Below are 21,144 nucleotides of genomic sequence, written 5' to 3'. Positions count from 1 at the left end.
TATCTGTTGTATTCTCTTTAAACAGCGGTTTGTTTCTCTTTTTTATGCAGAGTATTTTTTCATCTTACTTCTAATACCTTCTAATATTTTCTCTCAAACCACTTTATATTCCAAAGCCTTCATTCCCCAATACTCACTCACCTCACCTTACCCAGCATCTTGCGATTCCAAAGGCGTCGTATACCTGTTTTCGGTTTCAAGGTGTCATACCTGGAGGAATATTTAAATGTATCTTTCAGCTTTTCACAGCATTCCAGAAACCGAAAGTCGCCATTTTATATTTCAAAACTGTGTCAGACACCGATTTTCAGATCTTTTTCTAGATTTACAGGACTAGGGAGTTCAAAATGGTTTTAGAGGTAATTTTCTTGGCTTCTTGTTGGTTCTGGAAATAACAATGTTGAACATTTTTCTCAATTTTACCCAGCTGGATTCAAAAACATCGATATTTAGAAAATATATTTGGGGAACTGTATATCCACTTTCACATGCAGGTGGTCATAGGTTCAAATTATAGTAGAATCTTACTATTCAAAGGACTTAAGCATGGGTTTATTCTCAGGCTGCCCATTCAATCTTCCATCTTGTTTAATTTTGCAATACTGGGGTGGCATTGTGCAGCTCGCTATTTTCGAGTACGTCACATACTGCCAGTTTTGCTCTGAGCTCAAATGAGCTGTCATTGTCATTTATCCTTCGGCTCATCTAACCCGCAAAGTCGAAAAAATACGAAAAACGAAACATAACGCCCACCAGCGATCATTTAGTTTTGTTCGAGTTGCTCGAAACGAAATGCGCAATGCACCCCTGCTTTCCTCTTGACAGAATAATATAAATTATTAAGTCTGCGTTAGTTATTGTTACATAGGGGGAAAGGGGGTAGTTGAGACCGTTACGTAACTGTGATGTTTGCTCGAAATTAGAAATTTGGAGGGGGGGCATGTCTGTCCAGCGTTACGTAATTTTAGGGGGGAGTCATATCGAACATTACTTATCGTTACATAGAGGAAAAGGGGGTCTGAAATCTAGGTTTTTAGCGTTACGTAATTTGTGACGACGACTAAGCCCAAAGAAGAAAAAAAATTATATTTGCAGGTTTTTGATACATATTCAATTACTCATTTGGATTTTGCTATCCCACAATACAAATTAATTTATCTCTATTTCAAGCAGGAAATGTGGAGCTGACGATTGAAAAATGTACTAACTGGGGAAATAGTTAATTAGAAATTTACGAAAAATATAGTCCAGCAGGTGGAACTCGAACCCACAACTTCTAATCTCCGGTCAGATGCGTTTCCGATTACACCACCGCAAGACGTATAAGTCGGCCTCGCTAAATAGCTATTTTGTATCGCTTGCACACTTTATCGCACGTCATCACGTCATAAAAAAAGACTTGACTTGCATTATAGTCATTAAAAATAAGAAAGATTAATTTATCTGTTATAATAAATCAGCAGCCTATTCCGTGCCGTGGTGTCTCTGGCTACATCAAGACTTTTTTTTCCACTCGGTCTCTCGGTCCTGAGCTGTTCGTCCCCCATTTCTTAGGCGTATCGACATCGTCCTTGAAGAGAACCAATTTAACCTGTCGTCCGGCATCTTCGAAACATGTTCGTCCGCATCTTCCCAAACTTTATCAGGTGCACAATGGAAATCCCTCCAGACAGGCTTGCTACATATTTTCCCGTAGATCTACGGATTTGTTTCATTTATCCGATGTACAGTAAATAGATAATTCCGTAGAAACATGTCACAGTTTCAAGTCTATAGAGAACTACTGGTCTAATTGGAGTTTTGTAAATAGGCCCTATTTCGAGCTTGAGTGCGCCGTTGGATCTCCTCTCTTGTGTTATCAGCAGCGGTTGATAGGGATGCAAAATATAAGAACTCTTTAATCACGTCGCACGGTGCTTCCACAGACCGTTATTATAAAAATAAATGCACCAAAGAATCTGAGTACACCATTCGATTCGTTTCGACGTCCAGAATCTCTGGTCGAAATTTCAAAATAATCGTACGGTACATTATAAAAAAAATCTATAATTTTGTCTGTAATGGTCAAAACAATGCAAAATGTTCTGAGATTTTATTCATTCAACCAAGATTCTCTCAAGACTTTATAAAATTTATTGTTTTGACAATCATAGAAAAAGTTATGGACAAAAAACGGATTTCAAAGAGAGGTGTTCCACAGAAAACTCTATTTTGTTGTGTTCAACGTACAGATAGGACATCGCAGTATTCAGCAATTGTTTTTATTTTAAAATTTTCCACAACTTTGCTGGAAGAAGCTATCTGGTATATTGAAAATTAGAAAAAATATTTTTTTTTATCTAACTGTTATGTGGACTGATTGAAAAACTAAAAACGCCAATAGTAAGGCCTTCTTCTATGAAACAATTTTGCTAAAGACATTGAGTACATAAAATCAACTTTTCACAGTCAAATCTAGAACGATCACGATTTTTCGAGTTTAGACCATTATGCACTGTGGGATTTTCAAATAAATCTTTTCACCAGTTGTTAATGTCTTGAAATATAACCCTTGGAATGTGTAGAAACTATTATGGAAGTTATTTCATAAAATGGTGGTTGAAATACGTGCTTTACAATAAGTATTTCGTAGTTTTTATATCACATTTTTGTACTTTACGACCTTCAAAAAGGCATTACTCAAAAATGCACCGTACAATGATTTTGAAATTTCGACCAGAGATTCTGGACGTCATAACGAATCGAATGATGGACTCAGATTTTTTGGTGCATTTTTTTATAATAACGGTCTGTGGGAGCACCGTGCGTCGTCCATAATCACCAGTTCATCGCCTTCCATGATCACCATCCGTGGTAGGCGAATGTTGGTTTCTCTTGAGCCTCCCTTCGTCATATACTTAGTTTTCGTTTCACATTCAGTCTGGTGTAGGTTCCTTCCATTGTTGCACAGTTTTTTTTATTGTAATAAGGTCAAGGTCGTTTACGAATTCCCTAAGTTAGTTACCTTTACTGAAAATTGTACTTTTCGTTTCGGTACCTGCTCGTCGGATTACACCCTCAAGATCAATGTTGAACAACGTGCAGGATAGTCCATCTCCTTGTCTCAACCCCCTGTGCGCTTCAAAAGAATTTATCTGGAAAACCTTAGCCGTGCAACATTTGCTGCAGCTGATCTCGGACGACTATATCATACACTGCCTTGAAGTCCACGAACTTCCAAAATATCTGGAGGATCTACCGGAAAGTGAAGAGTGTGCTTGGGTAAAACCCGCTTGATACTGCCATGCGAATCTTTTTTATTTTTTTTTTATTCTCGCTTATTTTCCGTCGGTCTAGTTCCGCCACTGTTGTGGCCAATCACCGACGCCCAGGGAGGCGACTCCACACCCAGGACACTAACTCACGACCCGTTTATTAACGGACCGGCGCCAACGGCTTTACTTCCTCATGCGATGGAAGGCGTGATCCCAGAGATTTTTCGCCTCAGAAAATCTCCCGGTGTCGGCTAGGATTGAATCTAGACCAGTTGGGTTGGTTGTGCGTGGATCACGCCACCTCACAACCATCGACACCTATGTCGGCGGTGGGATTCGAACCCAGGCGTCGAGCGTGGTTGGCGGAGACGTTACCAACCACACTAGGCCCCCGCTCTTGCGAATCTTTTTGATAAAAGAGATAAATGGCGGAGCAGAATCAGGGAACTTTGCAGGCGGCGTAGATCAACGTTATGCCACGGTAGTTACTGTGTTGCCATTTATAGATGGGACACACAACTTTCTTGCTCCATAATCCAAGAAATTATAAAGTTCTACCTGCAGTCTGTCCCTGCTATCGAGGGTAGCAGAAAAAGTATTCTGTGAAGACAGTAAAAAAAGGCTGTACTCTTGAAATGCCTGCTCAGCAGGTAATCGGAATATATATAGTTTGCTTGTCTTTCAGTCACGCGCACGACAAACGAAAGTTACTCAAATTGCCTTTTTCCCAAGCAAACTCTGGAGCTGAGGTACACTAAAGTTTGTTATTTTTTTGTGGGTAGCAACGCAAGCACTCCTGTTCTGACTACAAGTTACCTTTGCTTTCAGTCCTTCACTCACCTCCTCTCGCCAGGTACGAAGCTAGTCGCAAGGAAATCAAAGCTAACTGCGTCTTAACTAATATTCGGCACACGTGCTAAATTAGCACATGGCTATAGGTTCTGGTGCAGGTGCATCGACAAAAACCGCCAAAAACGTAATAAAGGGCGGAAGGCAGTTTTAAGTTGTAAGAAAGACATAGTATCGATTATATCAAGCATGTAAATGAAATCTAAAGTTAGCCAAACCACTGTCGGTTGATTGTGAACGTTATTTTATAGTTACATGTCCAATAAGTTCTGTAATGTCATGGCTGTTGTAGTTCATTGAGGATAGACTATGAAAAAGTCAAGATAATAATAGGGATTATAAACCTTTTTGCTCGAGAAAATAAGCAGTTTGGTTTTTTTCAAGTGTGTAGCAATTTTTATATGCATCGAAATATGTAATTTTTCAATAGTACAGTTATTCGATAGCGAAAAGTTGTTTGTTTATTGAAAATATCATTTATAAAAAATTGAAGAAAACCGGCTGTAACTCACCAAAGCCATTTTATGCAAAACATCATATCGAGTTTCAAGTTTAGCTTATGGCGCGTGACAAGCCTCCCTTGAAATCTATCCAACTTTCTCCCTATTACTCAAAGCTCTAACAAAATTTACCAAAATGTTCTCAAGAAGTTGTACTCCATGATAAAACAATATAATTTTTTTTCGATATTTTTAAAAATAGAAAAGACATTTAACCTACACAAGACACGCTGCCCATATTGTACCCCAAATTAATTCTTTAAGTATACTGCGACGTTCATGACGTACGGAGAAAGGGATAATTATTTTGCTGATACGTGAAAATTTTAGCTGTTTCAAAAAAACTTAGAGTATAACATAAACCCATTTCCGACGAGTGACATTCAAACTTTGATTCAAGTTCAACAATTATACTTGGAAATTTTCACGATGAAATTATTCGGTAAGGTACAGATTGATCTTTAATTTGCAATACAGTTTGTGTTAATTATGTTTATAGTTGATGAGTAATAAGAGTTTGAAGTTCATTTTTTGAGGTAAAAACTAATTTCTCTGCACCGGGATCGGGTTAAGCTATTGGCCATTATTTTTGAACACTATGTAAAATCTGATCAACAGTTTTGATTTAAGATATTTTGAAATATCGACATAAAATTTTCAAAGTTTCAAAAATTTAACATAGGTTTATCTACTATCCAGCAAATACGCTACAGTAAGCCAACTTTTTTAATTTTTTATCAAATAATATTTGTTTGTTTATGTAGAAGAAGACGAAAACTAAGAAGTAGGCAATGGTGGTGGTTATGGGTTGAGGATTGTTATGTTGTCACGCAACACTATTAAAGGTTTCTGTGTTGGAACGCAGATGACAGATGTTTTATGCGCGTCATTTATCATTTGTGAAGTTATATCGGACTATTAGAGAGGGACTTAAACTACCCATCAATGATTAAAAGAGGACAGTACTTCGTTGTTCCATGCTTTGCTATTGTTAATAACAAATTGCAGAGACAAACTTTTGCATGTGTGAATATTTTTTTGAGCAATCCAGTATTTTTTCATGAGCAACGGTTTTTGTAAATTGTTTTTTTTTTCAATCACATTCATCTTTAGTTATTTTGTAAGTTTAGTTTGAATATAACATAAAATGAACTATTATTCAAGTTATGAAATTTAAAAAAAATTAAATCGTTGGACAACAATTTTTCGAAAATAATCAAATAATGGAGAAAAAGTCTTTAGATATTGGAGAAAGCGAGATGCAGATTCGTTTTAAAGTAAGCAATCAATCCACGATCTACTGAACGAAGGATTTATCGCAGTTTAGATAATTAATAAAGTTTTAAACCAGCGCTGGCCATCTGCATCGAATTGTCGATAGTGTCATAGTTACATCTTTAACTTCAACTCGATATTTCAAAAAAAAAAAATTTCCTTTTTTTTATTAAAAGTTGGTATAATAGTTCAAAACGAATTTGAAAGTGGCTAGCCACTACGGGCCAACTAGTATTAAATAGAAAAATTTTATATTATAGGGCAATAGCAATAGCTGCTTATTGATCGAATGAAAAAAGTAAAGACTGGATGGAGCTGAAGCCTAATTGACATTAATACCGTGCCTCAAACACCTCATGTGATTTAAATTAGACTGACTATAATATGACTGTATTTGTCAAACTTTCTTTTTGCTGATATACTGCCATATTTACAGCTTTTAAGAGCCTTACAACACTTCATTTCTTAATTTCGAGTACACTGTTAGTGTGTAGATTCACATAAATATTGTACTATATGTTTAAAATGAGAAGTTTTCGATCAAATGAATGGCATCACAATCCTCAAAAAGCCTATTTTATTTTATTGATACAAAAGTTAGTAACCCGTTGATCTAGCTGTTTTGAAAGCATTGTAACACCATTTTGCATGCTTGAAATTACATCTAAACCTGGTATAGCACTTGCTTACGCTTATTAGGAATTTAACGGGCGTTTTTCAATACAGGAAAAAATAAATCACTTGGATTCAAACCGTTAGGCTTATTTGTATGGAATGTCTTCAATATTGTTCTATTTAATCACTGTTTAAGTGTTCAGGAAGTAAGATGAAGGTATTTAATTCCCATTTTTTTATAACAATCACCCAATAAAACTGAAAAGACAAAATCCATAACACATAAACCATATATCGTCGAAGCTTGAATTTACTATCTAACACTGGTCGACAAAATGAAAAAAAAAGTGCATTCGCAAAGCTCAAACCGGAAAAAATGAAAGTTTATAGCTATTCCTATGCATTTTGGTGCCCCTAACCAATACCAAAACGCGTCAACTTACGTGAGAGTGTCGTAAAGAAATTGCTCGCCGGGTTCGTTACTCTACCGTTATGTTTACGAGGAAACTCATTTAAGTCTTTGAAAAACAGTAATGGCTAGGGACACCAAAATTCACAGGAATGATTGAATAGCTAATATAATCTTTCATTTTTTCCGATTTGAGCTTTTGGAGTGTTGACCAGTGTAATATTCCTAGTTCGATAAAATTTGAATATTGTACCAAACAACTTCCACACAAATAAATATGTATCGTGAAATTGGTACGAAGAGCCAGAAAATTGCAGAAATGGTTTTCGAATAAAAATGATGGACAAAAATTAGTACGATGAACACTTGTTGGTGAAAATTAATAATGGCACAAATAGGCAACAGAGAGTTAACCCTTTTGCCGACATGGTGATTGGCGAAGCTTGAAAAAGTCTTTGTATCTCAAAACCCTTCTCTTCCTAGAATAAAGGTCCTTCCAAATGTATACGATGAAATGAGAGATCAAAAAAATTAGCTACATGGTTAGTCAAGCAATTTCAATCAATGCGTAACAAACTTCCTAGTCGATCTGTTGAGAGCACAAAAGATTTTGTTGAAAATTTCAAATCCTCAAATATTATTGATAGCCTAATACTGACTAGATAATGGTTTCTTTTGACATCACAGCACCCTTCCCGATTGTCCCAGTGAAAGAAGCTATAAATCTTTCGGAAGATTGGCTTCTCTCTCAACGATGTTACAACTCTTGGATAACTAAAGTAGGTAGTTACTTTAAGTTAACTCGACTTTGCATGGAAAACAATTATTTTTCATTTCGTGGGAAATTTTTCCATCAAACAAAAGGAGCACCGATGGGCAATCCTCTTTCACCGTTCCTATGTCATCTTTTTATGGCACATTTGAAATATATACTAAAACAAAACTTCTTAGGGGCTATTCATAACCACGTGGAGAGCTTGGGGGGGGGGGGGTTGTGGAATGTCCACGGTTCTACAAAATTGTTAAAAATCTGTCCACGTGGTATGTGGATGGATGGCCCCTTACCAGACTCCACCATTAGTAGAGGTATGTTGATGATATTTTTGCATTTGTTTTATAAACACATCCGGTTTACTTTGGAAATTGAACAAAACAAAAGGCTCTTTCTTTTCCATTTTGTAGTCATTGTTAAACACTCCAACCACTTTGAATTCGCAACCTTTAGGAAACCCACCCAAAACGGATAATACCCAGCACTTCTAACCAACCTTCCAACATGAAATGGCTGCTTTTTACCACATGGTCCACCGTATGGAATCTTTGCCTCTAAGTTATGAAGGAAAGAAATATAAAATGGTATATATTGTTGAAATTGGTGAGCAAAATGGATATAATAAAAGAGCCATCCAAGCTATTTGTGATAAAAAGGGGCGAATCCAACACAAGAAATGTTATACAACACTCACACCGCTAACAGAAGATCGGAAAAGAGTAGTTGTTAAAATTAGGAAATTTCAAATTTGGTGTGGATATTATCTACAGTAGTAAAAATAACCAAATTAAAACAAGATTAGGTTCTACCAAGGATACATTTGACAAATTACAGGTGTTTATAAAGTTGCATGTCCACATTGTGATAAGGCTTATGTTGACCAAACCAAAAGAAATATAGACATCCGGTTTCAGGAACATACTTCAGAACTTATACAGGCTAAAAAAGACTCTGAAGAAGGAATAACTCACCATTTCAGATCCAAAATAGCCGAACTTTTTTTTCATGAACTTTTTTTGTCATTAACAGCAGTTATACTACTAGCTCCAATGCATCCAGTAGAGTCTGAAAATAATGATGTTGTATAGAGAAAATCGATTTTTCTTTTATTATAGATCACAATTTCAAACGAAGCAAATGTGCTTAAACTGACAAAAACTGGGAAAACATCTTAATTCACTTGTGTAAACAGCAATCCCGCAGAAAACAACGAACAGGGGACCGGACCCAACCCAACCCGACGGGAGAATTAATCATGCTCATGTTCCAGCCACTGAAGGACAATGATGAGCCCGATGACAGCCCATGATTTAATTTATCTTTTATTCAATAAGATGTGCTATTCACTACATCCAGATTGATGGGGACAAAGAGTGTAATGAAATCTCGAAACCACCCGATCCGTTGTGGGTGAACAACCGGGCTGCTTGTCTGTACGTGCGTGAACGTATTTTCAGATGGGACAACAAACATCGCTTGAATGTTTTTTTTTTGTTTTTTCATCATATTAATAAAACGAATGATTTATGGAACAGTTGATTATCGTCCTGCCAGGCAATTGTTGGAATAATTTTATTTTATTCCGTTTCGTTGGCACCGTGACTGACAGAAGTCATATAAAATAATACGTTGTCTAGCGGCTCGGGGATGCCATAAAAGTCAATATGTTTCTACAGCCGTGGCATTCCGAGATAACAGCGGATTTACTGCGTAAGGTTATTGAATCGACATAAATATAGGAATGGAGCATTAAAGCTTCTATGTGAAGATTCTTTCATGTTTTAACGATTCATTATTTCATACAAGTGTTTTCCAGAATGACAGTGCTTTTCTTCTGAACTTTCAGGTTGCACTACATTTTCTGCAAGCGTCGACCTTGCGCTGCCTGCTGGAGCCGTGGTGCCGTGAGCTGGGCTTCATCATCTGTTACGGTGCAATCGTACTAAAACTTTACCGGCACCTGGTGGAATTTCGCACCAGAAAAGCTCATCGATGGGTTGTGAGAGATTTAGATCTGCTGCGCTATTTGTGCGCGATGATCGTTGCTGTTCTTTGCTATCTAGCTGCCTTTACCGCCACCAGCATGGACTTCCTGCGGTACAGCGAGTTGGTGTGGAAGGTGGAAAACACGGACGAACAAGTGACGTCTAACATGTGCCGACCGCTCAAGTGGGACTACGTTACCGAGGCGGGCGAACTGCTGATACTTTGCTTCGGTCTGCAGCTGGCCATCGCAAGCCGTAATGCGAACACGCAATTTAGAGTATGTCGCTTTGCCAACGTTCGAATTTAGTTGTACCTGATGCTCTTACCGAAACCAAATTAATATGTAATCAAAATTTGCAATTTCTGTCCCCTTACAGGAACGGCAATTTCTGGTGGCCTCAATCCTGATCGAATTTCTAGTATCGTCTACATTCTACATCCTTCGATTCTGGTATCTGGAGGAGTTCAACCCGTCTACACTATTCCTAGCACTATTCGTTCGTTCTCAGCTGACGAACACAGTCACTCTAGGACTTTTATTCCTGCCCAAGCTGTGGTATCAGCATAAACAGGTAAATTGGAAAACGTAACCGAAAACCACAGAAGAACTTCCCATCCAACCTCCTCTTTCTGCTTGAGTGACCCGTCCTGTACCTGGTAGCTCCTTTCAATTTGCATCAAACCACTAAAACAGAACCTGATTGACGGCAACAATTTCGTTGCTCGTACCACACATACCATCACCCCATACTAGTAATCCACAGAAAAACACTTTCAAGCAGTAATTTCAATTGCAATCAAGGGAACAACCTGCAAATCGGAGATGCCTTACACTGGCAGCTTAATCGCTTTTCACACGCAATCAGCATGGAAGCTTTACGATTCGTTCCGTACCTCTTTATTGTGTTATTTTGTGTTCCGTTTGCAACTCTTCGCCATGCTTAACCACATCGATCAATCGACATATCCCACCAACTACGTGCCTGTTGCAATGCTATCTTCACTTTCGCTTTACATGTCATCATCATCGTGTACGCGTGTGTGTGTGTGTATGTGTGTATATGTGTCCCCTTATTCACTGACTCACCATCGCGCATCGCATCGTCACCATCAAGAGTAAACCAATTTCACGTTCACGAACAGCGCCTAATCCTAATCCGGCGTAATCCTGAAGACCGCCACTCTCGGTTTATTCAGCCGTGGTTTGAACTGTTGATCGCTGTCGTTTTCTGCACCGTTGTGGGATGGTAATCGAGGCGAGATAAATTGCGGCTGATCCCACATCACTTTCGATAGAATGTATCATGCGTCTCCTTCGTCCACTCGCACGGTGGGAACGCTTGGTGTTTATTAGAATTTCGATGACAATAAATTTTCTAGCACATAGTAAATTCCAAACTGCATTTTTTTCGGACTGTTTATGTATTTATAATTGAGTCAATGGAAATAAAAATTTTTGTCAAACATATGAAATACCGATGTTCGCAAAGTTACTTTGAATGTGCGCTCAAAAGCAGATTATTTTGTTTTTCAAACAAAGACTATAACTTAGAAGATGTATTTCAATCCCATATTTTTTCAAGCACGAGAAAGAAAAAGCCAGATTGCATCATCTATTAGACAATGCGACAGAATAGATACGATTCGGTGGCGCCCGTTTTTGCCATTTATTTTCTATTCCGTAGAGCATTAGCCATCCATAAACAACAATTATCCGTCTAGCTATGCGGTAAGCTTAGCTGTGTAGCGATTAGATGAGCAACGAAGCAGTCGACAGGTGGAGAAAACATGATAATCCTCGGAACACTTCTTGGAAGTGTGCGCTTGCAAGAGGCACTTTGGAGCAACACTACTAAACAAACATTTTACCTCGATGTAGTATTTCATTTTTCAATGGCTATCTGCATTACATTCATTGAATGTAATTATATATGGAGAGAAATCTCAAATCGTCTCGAGAATAAAAAACAATGGCATTGAAAGCCAGCTAAGAAAAATACAAATCCAATATTATTTCTATAACATAATTCCGCGCGAACGAGTTGTAGAAAAGGAATTTCTAGACTTGAAAAAATGTGCACTAAAAGAATAAGTTCTGTATCCTAAAGCAGTATATATAACGCCGCAGAGCTTTAAGTTGAAAAATGATGCAATTTAATTCATTAAATTTAAGACGCTCAACAGCTGACATAATAGCTATCGACCCAATTGTAAGCGAACACTGACTCCCCACCACGGGAAAGTACGTAGCCGAGTGTTCTTCTTACGTGTACCGAACCCGTCGTCAAAAGCCACCATCCGCTCCGGTTGCATAAACCCGGAAGAACGATCTAGCCCGAGGAGTAATCACATGATGTCCTTGCTCCGACATTACTGGTACTCTAGGCTGCTGCTGCTGCTGCAGACTGCTAGCTATAACGACGCGCCAGCCGGAAGAAATATATCAGTGCTTAACTTTATATGCATACATAGTTGCAAGAAAGTGCAAACTGCAGTTTACAGCCGAGTGAGTGGAATTTAATAGATAGGTACACATGGGAAGTGGAACACACGATGAACGCATCGTAGATACAATTATGCAAATTTATAAGTACGTTTAATGTCTCAAAGGGGGAAATTGTTCATACTGCTAGAATGTCTCAAGCACGAGAGAAGTTTTCCAAGGTTTTAGGCAAAATTAGGTTAAATTTACCGCTTCGTTTTCAAAACCGCATAAGATAATGTTTAAATGCAGCAGCACAACAACAATTTCATGACCCAAAACATCATCCCACACCATAATCATCGCTCTCAATAAACCGCTTGTAGCTCTAGAAAGTTCCCGTTAGTTTCGAATTGTGTGTCTAGTTTTACAAAGCATTCCACAGAAGACGTAATTTATACAAACTCTATAAATTATTTAAACTTTAAATTCACTTTGACTCTCGCACACCACTTCTCACACCGAAGCAACACTCTTCACCCGTCTCCCCTCAGTTCCGTTCCCAAAATCTCCTACACCAAGTTGATCCGAGTTGTAAAGTTTCATAGATAAATAGATTAAATTACCACTGATGACCCGAACGACGGACGGACGGACGAACGGATTGATGGACGGACTGCCAGAGCGAACCGAATCGGCATCGCTTTGCACGGATCCCAATCTCGAACGCTGCTGTGCGGAGAACGTGATTCGAAGGAATCGGCATCAAGTTATCCGACTCGTTACGGGTTGCTCCCGAAGCGCCGAGCCAGTTATGTGATTCGAACTAGTTTCAGTTTGCTTCCTCTGTCTGGCTTCAATGTTACGCGTTAGGGTTTTGGCTACCGTCCGGAGGGGGGAAGTTGTTCGACAGTTCCACATACTTTGAGTATTTGTAGAGTTTTATTATCTTAGTAGGGAATGGTGAATTCTCTTGAAAATGGGAAAACAAATTGACCATCTCTAGTTTGGTTTAAAATACCTCACTCAAATTAAGTGCATTATTCCAAAGGAAAGGACTATAGGGTATTTCACCTTCTCATTGAGAACTACACTTTGCAGTCAATTGTTAGTGTACAGGACAATTGAGGACAATCGTTTTCCCAAACCGAAAGTTGAGTCGCGATTCCGATCAAGGATCATATTTTTTGTGCCTTTCCATTGCATTTTTTTCTTTAAAAATGATATAATTTTCAAAAAACCATGTTACATTCTTGTTATTTATTCTAAGCTAATTCTAAGCGTTAGGGGAAATAGTACGAAATTGCAGCATTCACGAGAATACTGAGATATTTGTTAGCGTTAGGAAGAGGTTCCTGGCTTAACATAATCCGTAAAGAAAAAACTTGAACTGGTAATCGTTAGACATTTCTGTTTCGCTAAGTAGCTCTGAGTTCAATTCAGAATTTTGATAACACTAATAGAGCGTCTTAGTCATTATGAGCCTAATTTACTATTTATTCCCTTTTTTGTGTTCTAACGCGAAAAACAATTTCCATAACTCTAAGCTTTCTTCGGAAACGTTTTCTTTAGACGTAGAGCATTCGGGGACTTCTAAAAGAGAGTGTAAAATGGAAAATTTAAAAACAGAACATGCAATAATTTTTATCCAATTTCAGATCTTGATGAAAAAAAAACTAAGACAGAGAATTGAGTTTGATAAATTTTCCATTGAAGGTAATTATGTCAGCTTATTTGCGAAAGAACTCTACGCCTTTGCGAGCGGCTTCGCGGCAGTTAACCGGAACATTATCGTCGTGGCGGTCGAAAACCTGCTTGTTTTCGTTTGTTTTTAAGCTATTTCGTAGTACGAAGTTCGTACTGTAAATTTCTCCGTTCACGGCCAACCCGGAGCGAAAGAGAAGCGGCTTTGACCCTTCTCGCTAATTGTCAGTCACAGCAGCACCTTCTTGGGGAACTTGGTGTCGAAAGTAAAATACGAAGTGCCCTGCCAGCCGTTGCCATGCAGGATGAGATGAGTCTCGTCGTCCATCACCACCGCCACGTCGCGTCACGATCCGCCAGGAAAAAAATCGAGCTATGTTCGCCAGGTACTTTTTCACTGTTTTGCCGCATGCACCAACCTCCCGGCCAAGCGCACGCAACGATGTAACCACTTTTCCCTCGGTCTTCCTCTTCAGCATCCTTTGAAGCCTTCTGTCGCCCAGGATCACCGGCCGTCCGGAACGGGGCTTTCGATGCTCTGATGCTTGTTGTCAAATAGTTCCAAGAATGGGCATTAGGGTGGGACAAAAAAGAAATGTTAGCTCCCATGCACTTTTCGTGTTCCTTATGGGTCCCATAACAACTGTGTAACTTTTCAGAAACGCCCGATTTGCGCCCGATTTTTGAAGTTTTCATACGATTTTATATGGGAAAATTCACTTTTTCAAAACTTATTCTCTATAAATTCCCAGTCGGGTCCTAAAAATATATCGATACATGAAATTTGTAGGAAATTTTCCTGGGAAAAACTCTTCTGATGACCGTATGGCGCTACGATGCTTGTAGAAACAGCTATTCACCCCAAACTGATTAAATGTCTGACGGACGGCTCACAATTGAAATTTTCCAGCAACACTGCTACAGCATGCTGCTATTGCAGACTTGCTTAAGTATGAGAAATAATTTCGCGTGGAATTAATTTCCAAAGTGTGATTTTTGCTCATAGTATCTTCGGGGAAGGCTCCAAGATAAATTTAAGCGATATCATGTCTTATCACATGGTTGAATTTGCAACAGCAGCATGCTGCAGCAGTATTGCTAGTAAAATTCGATGGTGAGCCGTCCGTCAGACATTCAATCAGTTTGGGGTGGATAGCTGTTTCTACAAGCATCGTAGCGCCTTACGGTCTTCAGAAGAGTTTTTTCCAGGAATGTTTCCTACAAATATCATGTATCGATATATTTTTAGGACCCAACTGGGAATTTATAGAGCATAAGTTTTGAAAAAGTGAATTTTCCCATATAAAATCGTATGGAAACTTTAAAAATCGGGCGCAAATCGGGCGTTTTATCGATCGATCTGAAAAGTTACACAGTTGTTATAGGATCCATAAGGAACACGAAAAGTGCATGGGAGCGAAAAAAAAAACACCATCGCTTTTTTCCCATATAACCGTGTCCCAGTCTAATGGGCATATCCAGCGTTCTTTGAACGCGCACACTTCTAAACGGAGTAGCTTCACTTTTTTCGCCATCACCTTTAGAGTTCAACTGGTAGAGCTGCGATTTTTTCTGCTAACTCATGGTTTACTTTAATCGATGCTACATGAATAGTTTCGTCAGTACGTGTCAAGGTAAACCCATGAAAAATCGGCAATTTTTGTCCATTTTTTACTGCAAAGGGGTTGTTACGAGTTTACTGTTCACCCAAAAGACGCCGAAAGAGATTGCCGAAGCCGAATATCATTTGGTTACAGCTTATCACATCAAAAAGTCTCTACTGGATGGCTCTAAGCAGCAAAAGCCGGGAAGTAAACGTCCTCGGTTTGCATGTACGCAAATCGTGATCAAATCTTTCCGTGCAAAAATTGCCTTCAACCAGGTACGTTCTACAAGAAGATTTGCCAAGGATGCCAACATTTCTGAGGTTCTATCTTCCAGAGCTAGAGTGAAACGTCACTTGAGCGTATAAAAGAACGACGAGTGACTCGTTCGAAGAAATTGCTTTCTTTGCTGAAAAGGAATAAAAGATAATTCTGTTCTCCGACTAAAAGCTTGAGTCCAACAGCCGCACAGAGGCTTGGTAGCGTTAAACGGCTTATAAATACCGCATTTTTTTATAAATACTGGTCCTAAAATCTATACAGAAGTGTATGTTTTAAACGACCAAGTGATTCCCTAGGTTAAGACAAGCTTATCTAAGGATTAGTACGTTGTGCTACAACATAATGAAGCACCATGTCATCCGTCTAATCGGACCCAACACTGGCTTACGAAAAATTTGAAGTTTTGGCTGGAAGATTTGTGGACCCCTATCAGCCTGGATCTTATCCCGTTGGATTATTCGATTTGGGCGTATGTTGAAAACAGGAGCCTGTAAAGCATCTCACCCTAGTGTGAACACCCTAAATTCTAGCAAAGTGCGAACATGGCGGTTGATGCCGGAGAACTACGTTCGAAAGGCGTGTTTTGTTTCCGGTGTCGTCTCGAGGATGTCATTGCTAAAAATGGAAGATATATCGAGTAAATTTGTTGGATAGGACCTTATACAGATACTAAATTCGAAAATATTGATATTATTACTCAAAATTTTTTTGAATAATATTCAAAATAAACACCATAGATTTTCACATTTTTTTTCCGACCCCCTGTAAATAAGCACCTAGATATTCACGTTCCGAGACGCTTCAATGAATGTCCAGCGATCGTGTAGTTATAATAGTAGACGCTAAAGGTTGACATTACACCACGCAGCAAATTGCTCCAGACGAGACTATAGAGTGTCTAAAACAGCTAAGCTTGTCTCTTCGACATAATTTTGAAGTCATCAGCATACCAGACTTGCTACTTCCGGAGAATAGTTTCGTAGCATCGTTAAAGAATAAAATAAGCAGAATTGATCCGAGATTGCTGCCTTGAGGCACATTGGAGTAGTTGATGAACTCCTGAGCGAGAGATGCGCCAATTTTGACTTGGAATGTTTTCAGTTTCAGGTAAGGCTCCAGCCAGCCACAGAGGCGAGCGGAAAATCGAAGTTGTTTGAACTTTTTGAGAGCTATGTTATGGTCGATGCGATCAAAAGCAGCCTTTAAATCTGTAAAGATTGCATCAACTTGGTTACCTCGGGAAATTCCATCAGAACACAAAGATGTGAACTCCATAAGATTTGTGCCACTGACCCTAGTTGCTGTGTTGAAATATATCAGCTTTATTAGTTAAAGAATTTTGGAGCCGGCACAAAGGGACGTTATCCCTCGCTAGTTTTCAACTAACTGTTTTTTATCCTTCTTGTACACCAAAAACTTGAAGTATTTTTTTCTATTCTGAAGGAAACCGAGCTTGCTGCATCAAAAGGTGCAACAGCGTTTTTCTGTGATTCTTCAGATCATTGTCTATTTTAGCCTTTTCAAACCATTGGGAACATTTTGATCATTCTAACCGTAAGTTCCTATTTTGGTCTTTTCTATCCTTTACGAGCGAATTTCGAAGATTCTAAGTTAATTTCGAGACCATTTTGACGTAGGACTACGTCTTTGTTTTCTATACTAGATTACATTTTGTGAAATTGAAAATGAAACTGGCAAATGTTGCGTCAGATTTCAAACGATTAAAGCAAGCGAACGACTTAATGAATCTTTTCTTTTATATGTCGGTGGATAGATATAATGTGTGACAATTGTATGATATAATGTTTAACATTGTTGCTTTACTGCTTAATGGTGAAAAGAGGTGAAAAGTTCCAAGGTCAAACCTTCCCATATATTTTCCTCGCTATTGCCTTGCTTCCCGAGCATGGATAACAGTAACATGGACGGAGTGAATTCAATTGCCTACATATTCTGACTCAACAAAGTATTTTGTTTCGTTTCTCTTTCTCGAGACTGCGCGGCCACGCTTTTAATGCAAAAATCTACGCTTAACTCGATACAAAGATTGCGTGTAAAAGATTCAGCTTCATTTCAGTTTTTCACTTAATAGCGAGTGGTGTATAGCTGTTAGAGGTACGCGACATTAGGAAACGAGAGCTGCATACGAGTCAACTTCCAGGCACTGCGGAACACCTTACCTTGATTTTGCATACGGCAGCAACAGTTACCATCGTATGCTGCAGGATATTTACTGGCACAGCTACCGAAGGGCAGATCATCAGTCAGCGTTCTGTAGCACGCATTTCTAGCTGAAGACTATGGAATCGGCTCTTTGCAGAACTATAAATGCTTGAAGATAAGAGTTATGAGAATTTTCACAACTACTACTAGTGTGAAATGATCATGTATTCCTCAATAATCATTTTTACAATAACGACCAGGACACTAAAGGTAAACTGCCTTTGAACAGTTTATCGCAGCAAGGTATAATGATCCTTTGTGCCCACTCGAACACCGTTATCGGTCAAATATCAGTAACGCAAATTACACAGTGCAACAATTTTTGCCTTGGCTTCTATGTATGATTTTTTGATGAAGTTTGATGCAGAACCATTTTGAATTTTGGAGAAATCCGAAATTTTCGATGTTTTTTCAACGCCATTTTGTTATAAAGCCAAATATCAAAATTCTAAAAGTTTGTCCACATATTAGCATCTTCTTACCCATCTTTAAAAAAAAACAGATTTCAAATTAGACAAAAACAATTTGTCTTAACATGATCCTCTCCTTTTTGCGGGGAGGAGGTCGCATTTGGGTTTATCGAAGACGCGATGATTCTGACTCATAGCTGTAGCGAGATTTTTATGTTTTAACCAGTCCTGGCCAAATATGCAACCCCCTCCCCGTAAAAGGGGGAGGATCATGTAAACACAAATTATTATTGTATCTTTGAGTATAGCTTACACTCTTGACATTACATTAAACAAATTTCAAATAAGCTAATCTAACGTCGAGATAAACCTATTTTAGTAATGCTTATATGTGGACAAACCCTTAGAATTTTGATATTTGGCTTTGAAACAAAATGGCGTCAAAAAAACATCGAAAATTTCCGATTTCTAAAAAATTCAAAATGGCGCCATTGTTGCCCCTTAAGCTGAAATATGTTCAAACTCAAGGAAATTAGGTTTTGCATCAAAATACACTAAAATATATATATATATATATATATATATATATATATATATATATATATATATATATATATATATATATATATATATATATATATATATATATATATATATATATATATATATATATATATATATATATATATATATATATATAAACCAAGTCAGAAAAAAAAGTCAATTTTTGTTTCACTGTGTGATTTAATCTAAGAACCAGAGTAACTGTCGCATCGGGAAAGCACAAACTTTCTTTTGGTGCTTATGAAAATCACTCAGTAGTATCAAAGGTGTTTTGTTTCGTTTCTCTCTCTCAAAACTGCGTGGCCACGCCTCCATTGCAAAAATCTACGCTCAACTCGATACAAAAGACTGCATGTAGAAAATTTAACTTCATTCTTCTTCTTAACACGATAGCAAGTGGAGCCCTTATACCTGTGTGAGGTACACGGTGTATAATAGGCGTAGTGAAATATGTTAAAAAGTTGAAATCAATATTTATATTTGTCCTACGTCACCATTTGATACAACCCCTAGAGCTGTATACCTTGTAGTATTTTGTGATGACCTTTTCTTGCCTCAGAAGCATTAATCTGCCATTGTGAGCATAGCAGGCCTTTCCTGGTATTTAAAAACGTTTTACTGATATCTTATGCTTAATTAAGAATCCTCGTTTATTTTAGCATATTTTGACCTTTACGAGCGTATTCTGAGCTTATAATAGGTAATCTGAATATAATTTTTATTTTGATTTTTTTTATTGTCTTTCCGAGCGTATTTCGGAGGCTCTGAGCTAAAATTGGTGGATTTTCTGTTGTGCTTTTTCAACCTTTACAACTGTATTTCGGTAGTTCTGAGCTTAATTTGAGATAATTTCCTATTTGTTTTTATTTTGTGGTCTCTGAAAAGGTATTTCGGATATTTTGAGCCTAATTTCGAGTCGTTTTTAATTTGCGCTTTTCGGGCCTTTAAAAGCGTATTTTGACGATTCTAAACCCAATTCGCGATTATTTTTTTTATTTTAGCCGTTTTAGGCCTCAGAAGTGTACTTTGAAGATTCCGGAATTAATGTAGGATCATTTACGTTTTATTAGCATAGAAGCGTAACTAGGATTTTTTTTTGTTTTTTTTTCGTATTCAACAAGTATTTTGCGATTCTGAACCTAATTTGAAATCATTTAGAATGATTCAGAACTTGATTTAAAATGTTTTTAATTTTTAATCATTTCAGTTATGTTGAGTCTTAATTGGGATCATACTTTTAGTTTTATCTCTCTTATCCATACGTAGCATGTCACTGCGATTCTGGGATCAATTCATGATTGTTCGACTAGTTTTCTTGGATTCATCTGATCTAAACCCTACTTGCTTACGGTACAGATGATTTTTTCTGTTTTGAAAAAATGTCCCACCAGAAACTGATTCTGCAATAATGCAGTTAACAATTATGTCCATCATTATTACGACATACTACAATATCGGCCCTGCGTGAGGCCTCTGTGGATCACAACTCGTATCACGTACTTCGTCATGAGCTGACACCTTAAACATTTCCTTTACGTCCGATATACGATATACTGTTTTATGTAATGATACTGATATATGTCCGTGCATGACTTAATCTTCCGTGTTAAATTGTTTTTTCTTGTATCTACTCACTCCCCTTTCTAACGCACAGACAATTTTGAAATATAAACCGATCGAAATTGATTTAAACAATTACCGAGCACGATTTTCCGACATCTTCCATTTGATGACCAGAAATCACGACCAGAGCCAACCATTTGTTTATCTATTTATTACAACTTTCCATCGATGTTTTCCCAACACGTTGTGGCAGCCAGCCAATTCGGGCTACAACCTGTTGTAAACCGCCTGATAGATCCTGTTGCCACCTTTCTTCAATCTCTCTCTATATATGTGTCCTATCGTGCGTGTGTTTTACCACCAACCTCACCAAACCCTTTCTTTTCCGCCTTCCGTTCCCACTCCTACTGTGTTTGCTCTCTCGCTCTCTCTTTCTCTCTGTACCCCTGTTCTCTCTCCCTCTCGTTCTGTGTGTCTCTTGGTACTTTTTGGCTCGCTGTTCTGTGTTGCATCGTACTAGCTTCCAGGTTCGTTCCCTTGCCCATGATGTATCATTCCGCTTACCTGTGGATGCTTTCAAGGGCGCACATGACAGTTCCCACCATGGCGGTGGACTCGGGACCTACGCCGGCATCTGCGTTGGCGATCCGGAAGTGGGCGACGTCACCATATCCGAGATGAGCCCGGAGGACATTCGTGCCGAACTGAAAAG

At 38.3% G+C, this 21,144-nt stretch overlaps 1 protein-coding gene across 7 annotated transcripts in view; it reads left to right on the top strand.

Annotated features, from left to right (window-relative positions):
• LOC129731847 (probable G-protein coupled receptor 158) overlaps positions 1–21,144 on the top strand; it is a 138,923-nt gene that overhangs the window by 105,331 nt on the left and 12,448 nt on the right. For 4 of the 7 annotated variants that reach the window (XM_055692191.1, XM_055692190.1, XM_055692192.1 and 1 more), the window contains 3 exons: positions 9,521–9,937; positions 10,038–10,232; positions 20,960–21,144. In XM_055692191.1, the coding sequence (XP_055548166.1) occupies positions 9,521–9,937; positions 10,038–10,232; positions 20,960–21,144 (797 nt within the window). Of the gene's footprint in view, positions 1–9,520; positions 9,938–10,037; positions 10,233–20,952 lie in introns of all 7 variants that reach the window. The other 3 variants (XM_055692194.1, XM_055692193.1, XM_055692195.1) reach the window with 2 other exon arrangements.

The sequence above is a fragment of the Wyeomyia smithii genome, chromosome 3 (genome assembly GCF_029784165.1).
Source record: "Wyeomyia smithii strain HCP4-BCI-WySm-NY-G18 chromosome 3, ASM2978416v1, whole genome shotgun sequence".
Taxonomy (NCBI): Eukaryota; Metazoa; Arthropoda; class Insecta; order Diptera; family Culicidae; genus Wyeomyia; species Wyeomyia smithii.
The sequence above is the reverse complement of the archived record's forward strand: the minus strand, read 5'-3'. Positions and strand labels throughout refer to the sequence as shown.